Source organism: Rhipicephalus microplus, chromosome 4, assembly GCF_043290135.1.
Source record: "Rhipicephalus microplus isolate Deutch F79 chromosome 4, USDA_Rmic, whole genome shotgun sequence".
NCBI lineage: Eukaryota > Metazoa > Arthropoda > Arachnida > Ixodida > Ixodidae > Rhipicephalus > Rhipicephalus microplus.
This window is the reverse complement of record NC_134703.1, coordinates 1,709,880-1,724,171: the sequence shown is the minus strand read 5'-3', so window position 1 is coordinate 1,724,171 and position 14,292 is coordinate 1,709,880. Positions and strand designations below refer to the sequence as shown.

General features: G+C 44.1%; 1 protein-coding gene across 1 annotated transcript in view; it reads right to left on the bottom strand.

The window, feature by feature from the left end:
* Positions 1 to 14,292, bottom strand: part of LOC142814067 (kin of IRRE-like protein 2) — a 176,908-nt gene that overhangs the window by 47,650 nt on the left and 114,966 nt on the right. Inside the window, exons 6-8 of the mRNA XM_075892005.1 lie at positions 4,817 to 5,074; positions 2,895 to 2,997; positions 1,802 to 1,986 (exon numbers count right to left, since the gene is read on the bottom strand). Of these exons, the coding sequence (XP_075748120.1) occupies positions 1,802 to 1,986; positions 2,895 to 2,997; positions 4,817 to 5,074 (546 nt within the window). The remainder of the gene's footprint in view (positions 1 to 1,801; positions 1,987 to 2,894; positions 2,998 to 4,816; positions 5,075 to 14,292) is intronic.

Genomic DNA, 14,292 nt, shown 5'->3' with positions numbered 1-14,292 from the left:
AGCGGCGTCGGTGGGTTCGTTTTGCGGAGACTAACAAGTGAAGAATGGGCATTATTAAGAAGTCCGCACTAGAGATCTATCGAACTTTTAAGCAGGAAATTGCCAATGAAAGGATCTATGATAATACTCGGGGTAGTTCTCTACTGTTTGAGGCCAGGACGGGAGTACTGCGAACCAAGACATATCGGGCCAAATACGAAGGGGTAGACACAGTATGCAGTGCGTGTGGAGAGGAAGAAGAAACTGTCGAACACTTGATAATGTTCTGTAAAGGGCTTCACCCTATAGTTCAGGATGATGGCGCAGAGTTTTTCAAAGCACTGGGGTTTAGGGACCAGGAGGGCAAAATAGACTTTAAGCGGGTAGACTTAACTAGAAGGAGGTTATCTGATTGGAGGCTAAAGTCAAGGCACGAGTGAAAATTAAACTCTTCAATGCAAAGTACGAATCCTCAAACTCACTTAATAAAGAAAAAAAATAAATCTTGTTTTTGGTTCATTAAGTATTACGGCTTGGTGGCGCTAGCCACCGCCCGATCTAAAGGGTACAGCCATATCCATCCATCCATCCATCCATCCATCCATCCATCCATCCATGCTCTGCAAGACCACAACAAGCTAGGTCACGCCAACAGCAAGCGCGGTCACCTCTTTCACGAAATACGGAGGCGAAGTAGGCACAAAGTAGGCTAAACTCCCGTTGGTTTCAACATTCAGTTACGTGCACTGCGGCATAACAAGTGAGTAGGGCTTGGCCGCCATTTTTCCAAATTCCTCGACTAGCGCTCCTATTGGTCCGCGGTGACCGATTCGGCGGCAGACGCCGCAAAAATCGGTCCGAGAGCGATCGGCGCGGAGAGGGCCTTTTCGGCGGATCTCGCCGCCTCCGAACCGGATTCGAAGCACTTTCGGTGGCCGGAATGCTCAGTGTGAACACGGCTTTAAAATCCAAGTTCATTGTTACTACTCGAGCGATTCCCCTCCCCTCTCCCCACGTTGTTTCATGCTCGTTCAAGACGGATGGTTTACTTTTTGTTTGAACGATGGCAGTTCGACGGCAGTTCTAAAACGCGGGAGATGTTATGCACTTTCCAGGCGATAGGAATGGGCCGACTCATTTGATCCCTGCTTCAGCAGCGCTCGCGCGCTTTTACCCGTTCGCGAAAGTTACAATGCGCGAGGGCGTGTTATTAATTTGTACTTGTTACGGAACATGACGGCGACGGCAAAAACCCGCCGAGAGCGTCGATATAATTTCTATCGCATTAATAACGAAGTTTTTTTTTTTACTGTAAAATGAGTGTTTTGAGATAGCTCTGCCTTCAGACCCCTTTTTGTTTAATTTGCACCTTTGTTTTCCGAATTTTCGTACCAAACCTGTATATAACGAAATCCCATTTATAACGAATTTTTGCGGGAATTTATCAGTTTCGTTATATGCAGGTTTAACTGTATCATCATCAAGACGCTGGAAGAACGAGAGCAAGAAGAGTACTCCTCGACGCGAGCGAGCACTAGATATGCTACAGCTGGCCGTGTTATGTCGGGTTTTGCCTGCGTTACACCAGGCAACGACGACAGCATACGACAACATACGACAGCCTTACTCCCCTCGAGCGCCCCGAATTTCAAGGGTTCCCGCGCAATTCCGCGAAGCTAGCTTCTCTGCACTGAAGTGAACGCTTGCCGGGAAACACACTCGGAGCACAAGCCGTGCAACGAGTTAGCCCCAGATTTCGTGTATAATTTGCGCACATTATAACACGACAAACCACGGTAAGTGTTGGGCGTGAAGGTCACACCTCGGATATCGATGCGCACTTCCGGCGACTGGACGCGATAGGGCTGGTTCTTGACAACGTTGCTCGCCTCGCAGCGGTAGACGCCTTGGTGGCTGTAGCTGACGTTGGCAACCATGAGCGTCGCGTTGCGACCACGGATGTTCCACACATTGGGGTCTCTTCCGTTTTGTTGTAGCCACGTGATCCTGCGATGAAGAAAATGCAATTGTCACTACTGAACAGTACATGTAACTGCACATTTCTCGTATTTTGCGCAGAATTTCTCTCTGCAAAGATAACTGTTGTAGTTAAAAGTGGGGCAACTGGCAGACAATTTGCAGGCACCTGATATTTTTTTTAAAGAAGACTAAGGCACGTCTTTGCATTATGCGTGTAGATTATGTTTGTGTGAATATTTGTATTTTTAGAACTTTTTACTGCGTTAACATTTGTTTAAATTCAAGTACCGGGAATAAGTGCGCGAGCGCTCGTTCTTGTGTCTGTTTGCCTTTGTTCTCGCTTCTTTTGTTCACTACTTTCTGATGTCACCTTATAAAGAAGAATCGATGAGTAGCCATCGCCACCCACATACATCATTCTTTATTAATGCACAATAAAAAATCAATGCCCTCTCCAAAAAAGAGTTTTTTAGAAGTATTAACAAGGTACGCTCAAAGAAATTACGCTGTACGTTTGTAGTCGTTAGTGTACTGTGTAACAGCTGGTCTAAAATGGCTAGTGTCAAAATCACGCTCGGCATGCTTGATTTTATGCAGCTGGCGTACAATATTCCGTCTCCATACCTGGGTTTTTCGAAAAACTCAGCTGCCCAGTAAGCGAATCGGCTCCGAGCTGAAGTAGTGAGTATACGTTAAATAACACACACATGTTTCCTGCTTCACGTGACGTTCGTCAATTGAGACATACTTATTGCGGAAACAGATTTGATTGTCTTCAGAGTTGAAATAAAGCCGATAAAAGAATTCCAAGAAGTTGAAATGCAGAACTGGTCGGCTAACATCCTATACGCCTGAATTACCGCAAATATTCTAGTCAAGGTTTAGTTGTCAACTCAGGGTTAAACAATAACATGCAACGGTAAAAAGAGACTTACTTTGGCACAGGATTTCCTTCGGCGACACAGTGCAACGTCATGACTTCGTCCACGTTGAATGTGGCCGGTGACGAAGGATCCACTTGGATAATCTTCGGCCTGTCTGCTCGTGAGAAAAAAACAAAAACTAAGCAATGTTTCAGTAATTATAAGAGCGAAGCCTCATTACTGATGTCATTAGACGTACTAGTTGCGTTAGCAATAAAATAAGCTGCGCAGAAGGCACAAATTGCTACGAGTGAGAAATATGCCGCCAGGATATGCAATCGCAAATTGAAGCGCTGGATGGCTTATCGCCTGGCAGTAACTATAACTTGACCATAAGTAAACGTTATAGAACCCGAAATAAATTATACGATATAGCACCTGGGTTTATGAACGCAAAATATGTGCACCTCTAGTTATGCCTCTTTTCTTGCGTTAACTGCTGGTAAAGTACGACGTCTTGGGAAATACATCTTGAAAACGAACTCAGGTTGTTTTTACACGAGCGAAGAAAAATACGTAAATACGAAGAAAATACGTGGGATCAAGAAGCAAACATACCATTACGTGCCGTTATCGACCTTTCATAAAAACAATACGCTGCTAAAACGAAGTAGCCGCGAATTTCGCTATTGTTTTGGCAGCCCTCTCTAACGCGAAAGAACGAACGCCAGATGGCGCAACCCCCACGAGAAGCTCCTGCGTACATCAAGCCTAATGAGATATGCTGGAGAAAAAAAATGTGGATACGAAAAAAAAAGTGAGAACGAGTGCCAGCATCACCAGTGTGAGATCCGAGAGCCCACCGAAACCGCATTAGGTACATCACTCACGTGTAGGTGCATCTACTTTGCCGCGGCATGTTTCCGATAGAGCGAATCCGTGCACCAGACCTTGCACGCAGGAATTATGATATATTCGTTTCATATTAGCTTGGTTGCGAACAAGGTAATGTGTTTGTATAGCGTGTTTCGGCGCAGCTGCCTCAGATAAAAATACACGGATACAGGATGGCAGGATCTTAGTGGCGCACATTGTGCTACAAATAAAGGCGCCGAGCCACGCGGGAGAAAAAAAAAAGAGTAGTAACATCTTGAACGTTCATGTGTGGTAAACCTTTTATTTCATTTCATATTTTATATAACCGGGGATATTACATAACGACAAAGTAGCCATGCACAACATTTCTTCAAACACTTTTATATATAAGATTTGTTTATATCATCCGCATTGAAATTTCATTGAGCTTCTCTCTCTTTAAAGTCATTCTGTATTGATAATTAATGACATAAACACATAAACAATGTAAATCTTTATGATAAACTTTGACACTGAATTAACACAATCTTACAAAATGCTGTTCGTTCTTGCAATAAACTTTTTTTGGCCTCTATGGTCCCGCAAATTGTTCTTTTTTAACGCTCTGTGAGTAAACCAGTTTTATTAACTTACCGTGCTTCCAAATTTCAAGACGTGGCAAGGACATAATATTGAAAGTATAGGCCACAGATAAGATGGTGAGGTGTCACCCATATTGCGCAGAGGCAGTGTCGCATCCAATGAAGTCACCCATATTACACGAATAACGAGCACAATGTATGCGAGGCTGTTAAAGATTTTGAAGCACAATCAATCAGATTCCCTCTTCAACCAAAATTGGCTTCATCGTATATTCTTTCGTATTCCTATATAAAACCTTATTCGCCAATTCCCCTGCTTTTCTTAGTAAAAGAACTCAATCCGATAAAAATAATTATTTTTAAATAACAGCAAAAAAATCTTTCCTATATTTCAAGATACTTCATCTAACTTACCCTGTTCTTCACCAATAAGCCATGGTGGGTAAGCGTCAGACTTTAATATTTACAGTACTAACGTACCCCACGCTTGTGATAAAGATAGAGAGGAGGAAAGTTGGAGGAGAACGAAGGACTTACACTTGACGTTGACGGTGACCTGTATCTCGGCGCTCTCTCCAAAATCGTTCTTGGCCGAGCAGCTGTAGACGCCCGAGTCTGTGCGTTGGATGGAAGGGAAGTGGATGCTGTTGTTGATGTCGTAGATGCTCGACTGTCCCGACTTGCGCCACAGGATGTTCGCCGGTGGATTGGCGTCTGCCACGCAGTTCAGCGTCAGCGAGCCGCCCTCTTCGACCTCCTCGCGAGGATGACCCTCGTACTTGATCTCCGGGGGGTCTGCGCACACGCGGAAAAAAGTTGTCACTATACGCACATCTCTTCGCGTTCTAAAGTTTCGTGAAAGTTAAATCCGCAATTATAGAGACTTTTAGAACGTGTTCTTTGCTGGTTTGTTCATGAGAAGGTTAAGGACACAATCCTTGTAAACGTAAAAGAAGCTAGTATGCTTCATGTGAGCTACATTTCTCCATAGTGGGCCCTTACCATCTTTCCCCCCTTCTTCTACAGAGCATACTTGACACTCTATTTTGTTTTTGTTTTTTTTTCGTCTACGTGAGTGCCGTCCTTAACTTTTATTCAACATAATTATTTTTCACTATATTTGTTTTCGGCATGTTTGAGATCATCAAAAACTCAGTCCTTCCATCACTGTGAGGATGCGTGCTGGCGGAGTTGTGACATATGATTGGTCTTCCGTAGTCAATATTGCTGTACTTAATTTATTTACAATCACTGCCGACTATACTGAGCAAATAAAGAAGCATATGCACACAAAGATCCCAGTCTTTCTCTTGTGCATGGCGCACACTGTCTCATACATGCGACCGAAAGTAACCTAACAGTGAAATTCCATATAGTATACAACAACATTATTGTTTCGAAATTACAAAGATGGCATGCCGTTTGTTGTTTATGCAAGTGGGCTCATCTTCGAGGCAAATATATTACCCGTGTTTCGAAAGCAGACAATGCAGACACCCAAATGGCAGCAATAACGTCGGTACGACCAGCATAGATTTGACGTTAACGTGTCGGTACATACAGAAAGAACACCCCATGAACAGTGAATGTATTCGTATTGCATACAAATATTTTTTGTAATACTGTACGCAACCTGGACTTGTCTGCGCGTGGCGCTCTTACATTTGCATATCAAAATTAATTTAACTCTTGCGAACTTGCAACTTTTAAATTTTTCGGTGTTCCATTTCGTGCAAAACTAGATTCGCTCGCCGGCATTATTCTCATTCAGATGTTCGTTTTCAGAACGCGCTTCTGTAAAAACGAGAAAGAGAGCTGCGGGCAACAAAGAGCGCGCATCCATTGTATACGAAAAATGCCCGCAGCGCGTTGTTTATGGGCGCGTGACAACGGGAGAAACGAAGAAAGAGGTCTTTCTTTTCCGCTGTGCCACCGCATAGAAACCCCGAGGCGTTCGCGATATGGACCTGTAGTTTTCGTGCAACACGGCGGCATAAAGAGACGCACACAAGAGCGACCGGGATGCTTTTTTCCGCTTCGCTCTTTAACATACGCCCGTACTAGTTTCGCGCTCTTTCTTCGGAGTAAGTTGTACGTCCCTTATCTGTCGCAACCGAGGAAGAGCTAGGCGTGTGACTAAGAAGCCCAGATAAGGTGTAACAGTTCCCGCTTGTAAATGCCCAGCCACAAAGAAGTGCGTTCAGGAAGGTGGGAAATGAAGTATCGTACACAAAGGGAAGTATTTCTACACATGCAGATTCGCTTACGCATACGAGAAAACGATAAGAAAGCTTTGGTTGTATTCGGCGCTTTTTGCAGCCTGTGATACGATACGGACAATACATACAGCTCGCGGGAAAGAAAGCTCGCAAAAGCACCGCTCCTAAATTTAGTCAGAGATAAGGATGTTGAACTTCTATTGATGCTGCCATCGTCAGTCATTCATTGACATGAGCTTCTTTTCTTTAGCTTTAATCTCTTAGCAAAAACAGTGACTCCACTGGACTACGTAATGACGTTTAGTAATCAGCAATTCCACTAGACGACCTCTCGAATCTTATCGTCGTACGGTAAGCACTAAAATGCGTCCTGTCAGGGTTGTGTGTGTGTTTAATTTCCTAGAGATGCAACAAACAGCCCCAGTTCACGTGTTTTTTTTTTTTTGTATAAATGCCGCCACAGTGGGCGAGAAAATAAAGTGTCAATTTGTACCAACGCCGTAGCCCATATCGGAGCTAGCAACTCGGTAGTTCTAAACAAACATTGATATAAAAGCTCAACTCCTAATCCACAACTGTACCCATTAACGCAACCATAGGGAGGTCTAAAATCTTGGTAGCTAAAGTTGAAATTCTGGACAAGAATACCAGGCTGTTGTCGACAAGAGACACGATAGGAATAAGAGGCAGGTTGTGCCTCGCATACTGAGTATAAGTAGCTTTAGCGGCTCTTTTTTTTTTTCGAATAACTTTTGCTGCTAATTCTGATTTACCGTTTCAACGGCCTACACTTCTGCTTACAAATGCAATAATACTGTGCCTGTGGACCTTCAGTTTCCTGCTGTTAATTAACTAGAAAAATTAGAACATGAATTCATTTGCATGGTATGTCTCTTTATGAATCCCTGTTGATAGCGTACTCGTATTTTTTTTTCAATTAGTGCACAAGGACATCGAGTTCAAATTTGAAGATTACTTGACGCCTTGACCTCGTTCAAGTATCACTCAAGTCGCTAAGTGACCTTGTGCTCATGAAATTCCGAAATTACTCGACAACAAAAAATCACAGTTTTTTTAGAATAATGTTTACTTTTCCAAGTTGTCTGTTGAAGGAAAGAAAGACAATTACCCCTAAAAATATTACGAATCAGTTTTGTAACTATTAATGAGCGGAAGTGCTTGTTGGTAGTTATTAAACAACTTTACACATTAGAAAGGCACTACGCAATGAATATAGATCACTCTTTATTTCAAGTAATTAAAAATAACGAAGTGTTATATTTCGGAAGAAAACAGCTAAAGAATACAATATCATTGCACTCATATACCGCACCATGGTGGGTCTGTTCTTTCATAATGCAAACTTATGGAAAGCTATCGATAGAAAAGGAACCACTTGACTTCTCCGTCAAAAATGAAAACACTATTTTAGTGCTCCAAAAGAAATGAAGATCTGTGGAGGTGAGAGCCATTCGCTTGAACTACTCGCACAGGAAACATTCTGCCTCTTCCGAGACATGTTTCGCTTGTCTGAGACATCATTACAAGCACCTGGTACTTTTAACGAAGCCCATCTGTAAAACATTTCTACGAAGAAACAACAATCTCAGTGGGAAGTCTATGTGTCATTTGCACGTACTAATTCATTACGGTCGCGTTTAGCAATCGGCAAGTTACTTATGCCACGCAATATCCCTGCCATAACAAGAGCCACCTTCATTGCAAATGACCGTATAAGTAAAAATGAAGCGAACAAGGACGAATTACCGTGGTAACAAGAAAAGTCTATTCGCATCGCAGGCCCTGGAAGCGACGAGCGCATGGGAGCGAGGGAAAAACAAAGGCGTTGAAGCTAAAGTAAAAATGCATGCAAAGAAGCACGCGACGTGCTACACGCAGTGCGCAGAACGAGAAGCTCCCGCATCAGCTGCAGTTTACCGTGAAGTTTCTCCTGGGAGCTTCTTCTTCATACCGGGCCAGCATCATTAATTAGGCGGCGCAAAGCCGAGTACTCGGGAAGACAGCGAAAAGCAACGATGCGCTGTCAACAAGCGGCACCCACTTCTTTCACGCGAACACGCGCCTCTAGTACAAAGAGCGAGCGGGACGGCTCGAACGAGTGCGAAGAGAAAGCGGTATAGCGTCGTCCTTGCGCGGGAAAGGGCAAACCCTAGAGTATTTCGAAAGCTAGCACACGTGGGCTCACTTGTATAGCCGCCGGACGACGCTGATATAGAATGTCGTCGTGGCTGCGAAAACAAGCCCTGGTTTCGGATGTAGACGTGGCATTGCTCTTGATACGAAGTATTCTTTGCCTCATTCCTGGGAAGAATGATTACTGGTTCTCGCCTCGTGCACGGCCTTTTCCACATGAAGCGTGCGGCGAGTCGTGGAACCAAACTTTTGCTTTCCGTCACACTAGCAACAGCAAGCTATAATTGATTGTAAGGCATATGTCGTAACACTGATTCGCGAAGGGCGTTATGCTTGCGTGATCTCCACCAACGGTGTTCTCTTTACCAGGCCGAATTATTCATTGGTTCCTGAGATAACGAAAACGGAGGGAAGTCTGGCGCAGCAATCCTTTGTATGAAGTACGTCACGAGTGGTATGGCACGTTCACTTCCCTGTACATGTGCACCACAAATTTTGAACCAGTGCTACATTTAGAAATGCTGAAGACAAAAAAGACTCGTTTAATAAGTACAGTCCACTGCAAACATTTACAGACCACTCGGCCACGTGGCCGAAAGCGTCTTCGCGACATTACCGCTACGTCAGCGGCAGACAGCACCACAGCGCCCTAAAAGCATCCATCCCTCACTCTATAGCCCATGTATTTTCTCACAAAAATAATTTTAACTTTTCACTTTTTAACGCGACACAATTTTTGGCACCTACGTCTACGTGCTTTCGCCTCGAGAGCAGTGTATGAGCAGAACTGTTAGTCGCAGTCTTTATCACAAAGTGACACCTAGCCAACGAAACGCCGTTTAAGGCACGCCATGATAGCTTTTGTCTTGCTACGAAAACAACAATGTGACGGTCATACTACAGATAAGCGCTACGCGTGAAAACTGCGAACTAACATTGGGCTACGATGCAGTAGAAAATTTAGAGGACCTTCATTAACAAAAATAACTGTTGCCAGCCAAGTACTACAATCAACGGTAGATGGCGCATCGCTAAGTGGCGCGGACAGGCCATTTGGCATACATTTACTGTATATGCTACCTTTAGGTAGCAGAGTTGCGCCTCTGATAGAACTTCCCGCTCGCGCACCTATCTGCCAAGCGCGCTCACGTGCACATGTCCTCCTTTTGAGGGAAAGCCAACTTCAGGCCAGGCGGCTGCTGGCGACCAATGGCGCCACCACCACCACCGCTGCCCAAGCAGTCCGGTAAAGCGATCCCGCTGAGTGCGAAATGTACTTCGTTGGTGTTGTGGTGGTGTCTTGTGTTGTTCGTTTCTAGTAAACGTCAGTGTTAGTGGTGTCTGTGCGGCGCAACGCAGTGACTTAAGTGCTGCGAAGTTGCGCCGATGACATGATGCTGCGTTCCCCACTACACGAATCGACAAGGAAAACGGAAAGCCTTTCTGCTCCATTCCATATGGCAAGTTTATGGCATGAGTAACAAAAAAGGAAGTGCCAAATCTGCAACTCGCTAAGCTAGGTATATTGGGCGGAATTGTCAACGACCATGCTCTTCTCTGACCAGCTTGAATTGTCGAAGTACAAAATAAACTCTGCCCTTTCAAACACGTGCCAGAAAACCACTACACTGCAAGTAACGTAGTTCGCAGGAACAAAAATCGACATCACACTAAATGCTCAGGCGAAAGGTAGCTCTCGTAATCATGTACACCAAAATCAATTCAGTACATTGTAAGTAGTCGAATAAGCGCGAAACCGGTGTCACAGCTTGTATATTGCTCAGGAAAGTAGATCCGTCAGTCGTCGAAATCGTAACTGCAGGTCGACATGTCGGTAGTTCCATATGACTCACCACATATTCTAGCGTTACAGTACATTTCACAATGAATATCATCGTAGGTGCCACGCCTGATTCACATGTGATTATGAAATGAAGTTACAAATCTCCGGGAAATAATCCGGCAACTATGTAGGCGATAATAAGCAGGGTATGTATTCTTTTGCATGCGCTCGTCGACGTATACAGAACGGGGCGGAACGGTAAATTTATGCGCGAGTGAATGTTTAAATACGCACCTTATAGGTACCTAAAGTCAGTATAATTCAGTCCGGGCACTGTGCGGCATTGAATTCGAAGCCTCACTGGGTGTTTACATTATGCCACAGCTGCGTAGGTATGCTGAAAACTCTAGTTTGCTTGCGTTATTTGTAAAACACAGTTTTAGCAATTATTTTATCGATTCACCCACTTAATCCCTTCAAGCGCTTTGTTAAAGGCTAAGTGAAACGAGCTATTTGCGGAGCTTAATCTATCGGGAGTCATATACCTGATTATCAACAAATTGAGTCAAGTTTTCTTTTTGATTTGATATGTGGGGTTTAACGTCCCAAAACCACCATATGATTATGAGAGACGCCGTAGTGGAGGGCTGCGGAAATTTCGACCACCTCGTGTTCTTTAACGTGCACTCGAATCTGAGCAAACAGGCCTACAACATTTCCGACTTCATCGGAAATACAGACGCCGCCACCGCGATTCGATCCCGCGACCTGCGGGTCAGCAGCCGAGTACCTTGACCACCACTGCGGGGCACAAAGCCGATGGGCCAGGTCGGCTTATTCATTCGGAAAGGGTGGTTCTCCTGCATGATATTGCCGCCTACATAAAGGCAGCATTTACAGTTACTCTAATTTGACGTGCGCTCGCGTGGTATGCAAACGTTTGTGGTCGACTCTAGAGATGTTGCGAAACACCGCACTTACAATGCCGCATTTTGCTGAGAACGGTAAACTTGCAAAGTCCGACACCTGGCTGAAGGAGTAGCAACAGACTTTGGACGAACCCATCATTCCACTACTGCTGCACTGCCGTCCTTGGTGGTCCCGTAGAAACTAGTGCAAAAGAGCCCTGAGGTAATACTCTAAAGCTTCTGTTCGTTTTGATATGTCGGCCCACGTAGTAAGCAAAAGAAAATAAGTTCCGGGGTGTACACCAATTGTTCCTTTCTGCTTATTTTCTGCCCCTCTATTGTTCACAGAAAGATTTTTGTCCGGGCTGTATCGTGTTAAAAATGTAGCGCTCGTCTTACATGTTACGCACGCACACACACACACACACACACACAGTCCACTGTGTATCGCACAGTGGACTGTGTGTATCGCACTGTGTATCGCACATACACAGTCCACTGTGTATGTGTGTGTGTGTGTGTGTGTGTGTGCGCGCGCGCGCGCGCACACACACACACACACACACACACACACGCACGCACGCACGCACACACACACACACACACAAAATAAACGTAGCTAGAACGCATATCTAAGGTTTCGCGTAGCGCCTCTACCTAAACCATACTCTCAAAATATTTTCTGTGTAGATCTAGGACTGCGCAGCGATCAATGTCAGGGATGATACGACAAGACAGAAAGCACCAGAAATCAGAGAAGGGGCAGCAGAAGCAACAAAACCGACATCACAATCAGGGGAACTAGCGATGGCCTACAGACAACAAAAAACGAAGACACAACGTAAAGCGAAGCTGTCGAGAAAAGCGTGGACTTGCTAACAAAAGCAGAAACGAATGTGCCTTGCGGTATAACGAAGAAAATGTGGCGTATTGCTAAACCGTACACCTAAAGCACGTAGTAAGCAGAAGAAGAAAAGTACGTGGAGCCAAAGAAAAAAAAACAAACAAAGCAGAATCATGGAAGGAAATGACAAAGATTTGCTGGCACGTGTAATCAAGACAACCATGTTTATTTAGTTTTTTCATGACGGTGAGAGGAAATTGAATCCGCGGTCGATATAATGCTTTACGTTCCCTTCATCCTGTATTTTCGAACCTCATCGGCGATTATACGAATGGTTAGCTCAGACGTTTCTCGGCCTTTCGATATGTCTGTTGAGTTTCCTCTCAAACGAAATACTTTCTTCTCATCGCAAAATGACATCAAGGTTTCTGCATTGAAGCCGGTAGGGTTCGGTAAGGTATTTCTGCACAAACTGACATTCCAGACTACTGAAACCAACAGATATTCAACATGCCGAAGCTGCGGATTCGGCTCCCGATATGCGCAGTACGTAAAAGTTCTTGACAAACTTAACGACCATTGCTTTTGCACAATCAAAGTTCAGCAACACGAGTGTGAATTTATTCGACTGCTAACAAAACGCCTCCGTGACAACAAGGAAACAATGAAGTGAACGTATCACATCGCATTCAGCATGAGAATGCTCTTGCTAACGAGCCACCATGGTGGTTATGTAGACAGCCACCATTCGAAAGTTCACCACCATCATCTGTTCTTTAGGGCTCATTGCGACTCTTTGTAAAGGTGACTGAAGGAGGATTTCAAGCCCAGGAAATTCCTCATAGGTCGATGATTTGAGCGTCGGCGCTGGTAATAAATTTCATGTAGGGTTGCCTGTTGTTTATTATCTTGAATGAACATATATATATATATATATATATATATATATATATATATATATATATATATATATATATATATATATATATATATATATATGTATATATATATATATATATATATATATATATATATATATATATATATTCAGTCAGTGTTTTTCGTCGAAATTCGGTTACAAAGGTGTAATACCATATCACGGCAGAGAAACCTAGCTTCTAACGTCAAAGATTGGTGTAAACAATGCTTTCGGCAAGTACTGACAACTTAAGCTACACCTACATTAACCGATTTACTGCCGCGCCGTCGGCACGGAGTCGCTCAACGTAATAAGGAACTATAGCAGCGGTTACGTAAATGAAATAGGTACGAACACAACCAAAACTGCCATACAAATGCGCTCCTAGGCAACCGAGAGCATGTAAATAAGTCATTAGGCGACAAACAGTGGACCTAACTAAACCAGCAGAAATATTGACCCGGCGTGCAGAAGCGACTTTCAAATAAACTGCCGTCAATACGTGTTTTTATTCCATGCTTTCTTCTTCAGATAAAGTGAAACGATAGTAAAATATAAATTAAATAAATATGCGCTAGCTAAATGCTGCGTAAAGGATAAACAAGCAGGTATGTAAAAGTGTAAATGTCAAATTTGCCTAAGCACAATACTAAAAGGCATTAGACCACGCAACGATATGACAACTACATTGCATTTTACTCTAAATTTGCCAAAGAAGCGTTTCAAAGCGCAGCTCTCAGGCACCCGTTACATCATTGAGTGGCATTGCCAATGGCATTGGCAGCGTCTGCGTAACAGATATAACAACTAGGAAGAAAGTGAGCGAACGAAGACAAAAGGGAGCCACCGCAGCGGTGGCTACATGGTTATAGAACGTCTGCTTCCGATGCGGGAGGTGCCGGGTTTAACTTCCAGTGCCGACCGCAACACCAGCGATTTTACCCAATGGGTAGAGGAGTACACCAACCTGGCGCTTGGTTGTTTATGGGTGCTCATCTCCAAATCTAGCCCTATAAGGTTTAGCGAAAGCCTCTAGGCGTACGTTTACCCATCGCAGCGTTAATGAAATAGTTGAACATCCGCCGCTGCTGTGGGAGGCAGAGAATTGCTGTCACCAGGTACCTATACTGGTTAAATATGTACAAGCGCACTTCGGGCCTGCTGCTCGGCCGAACGAAGTTACAGT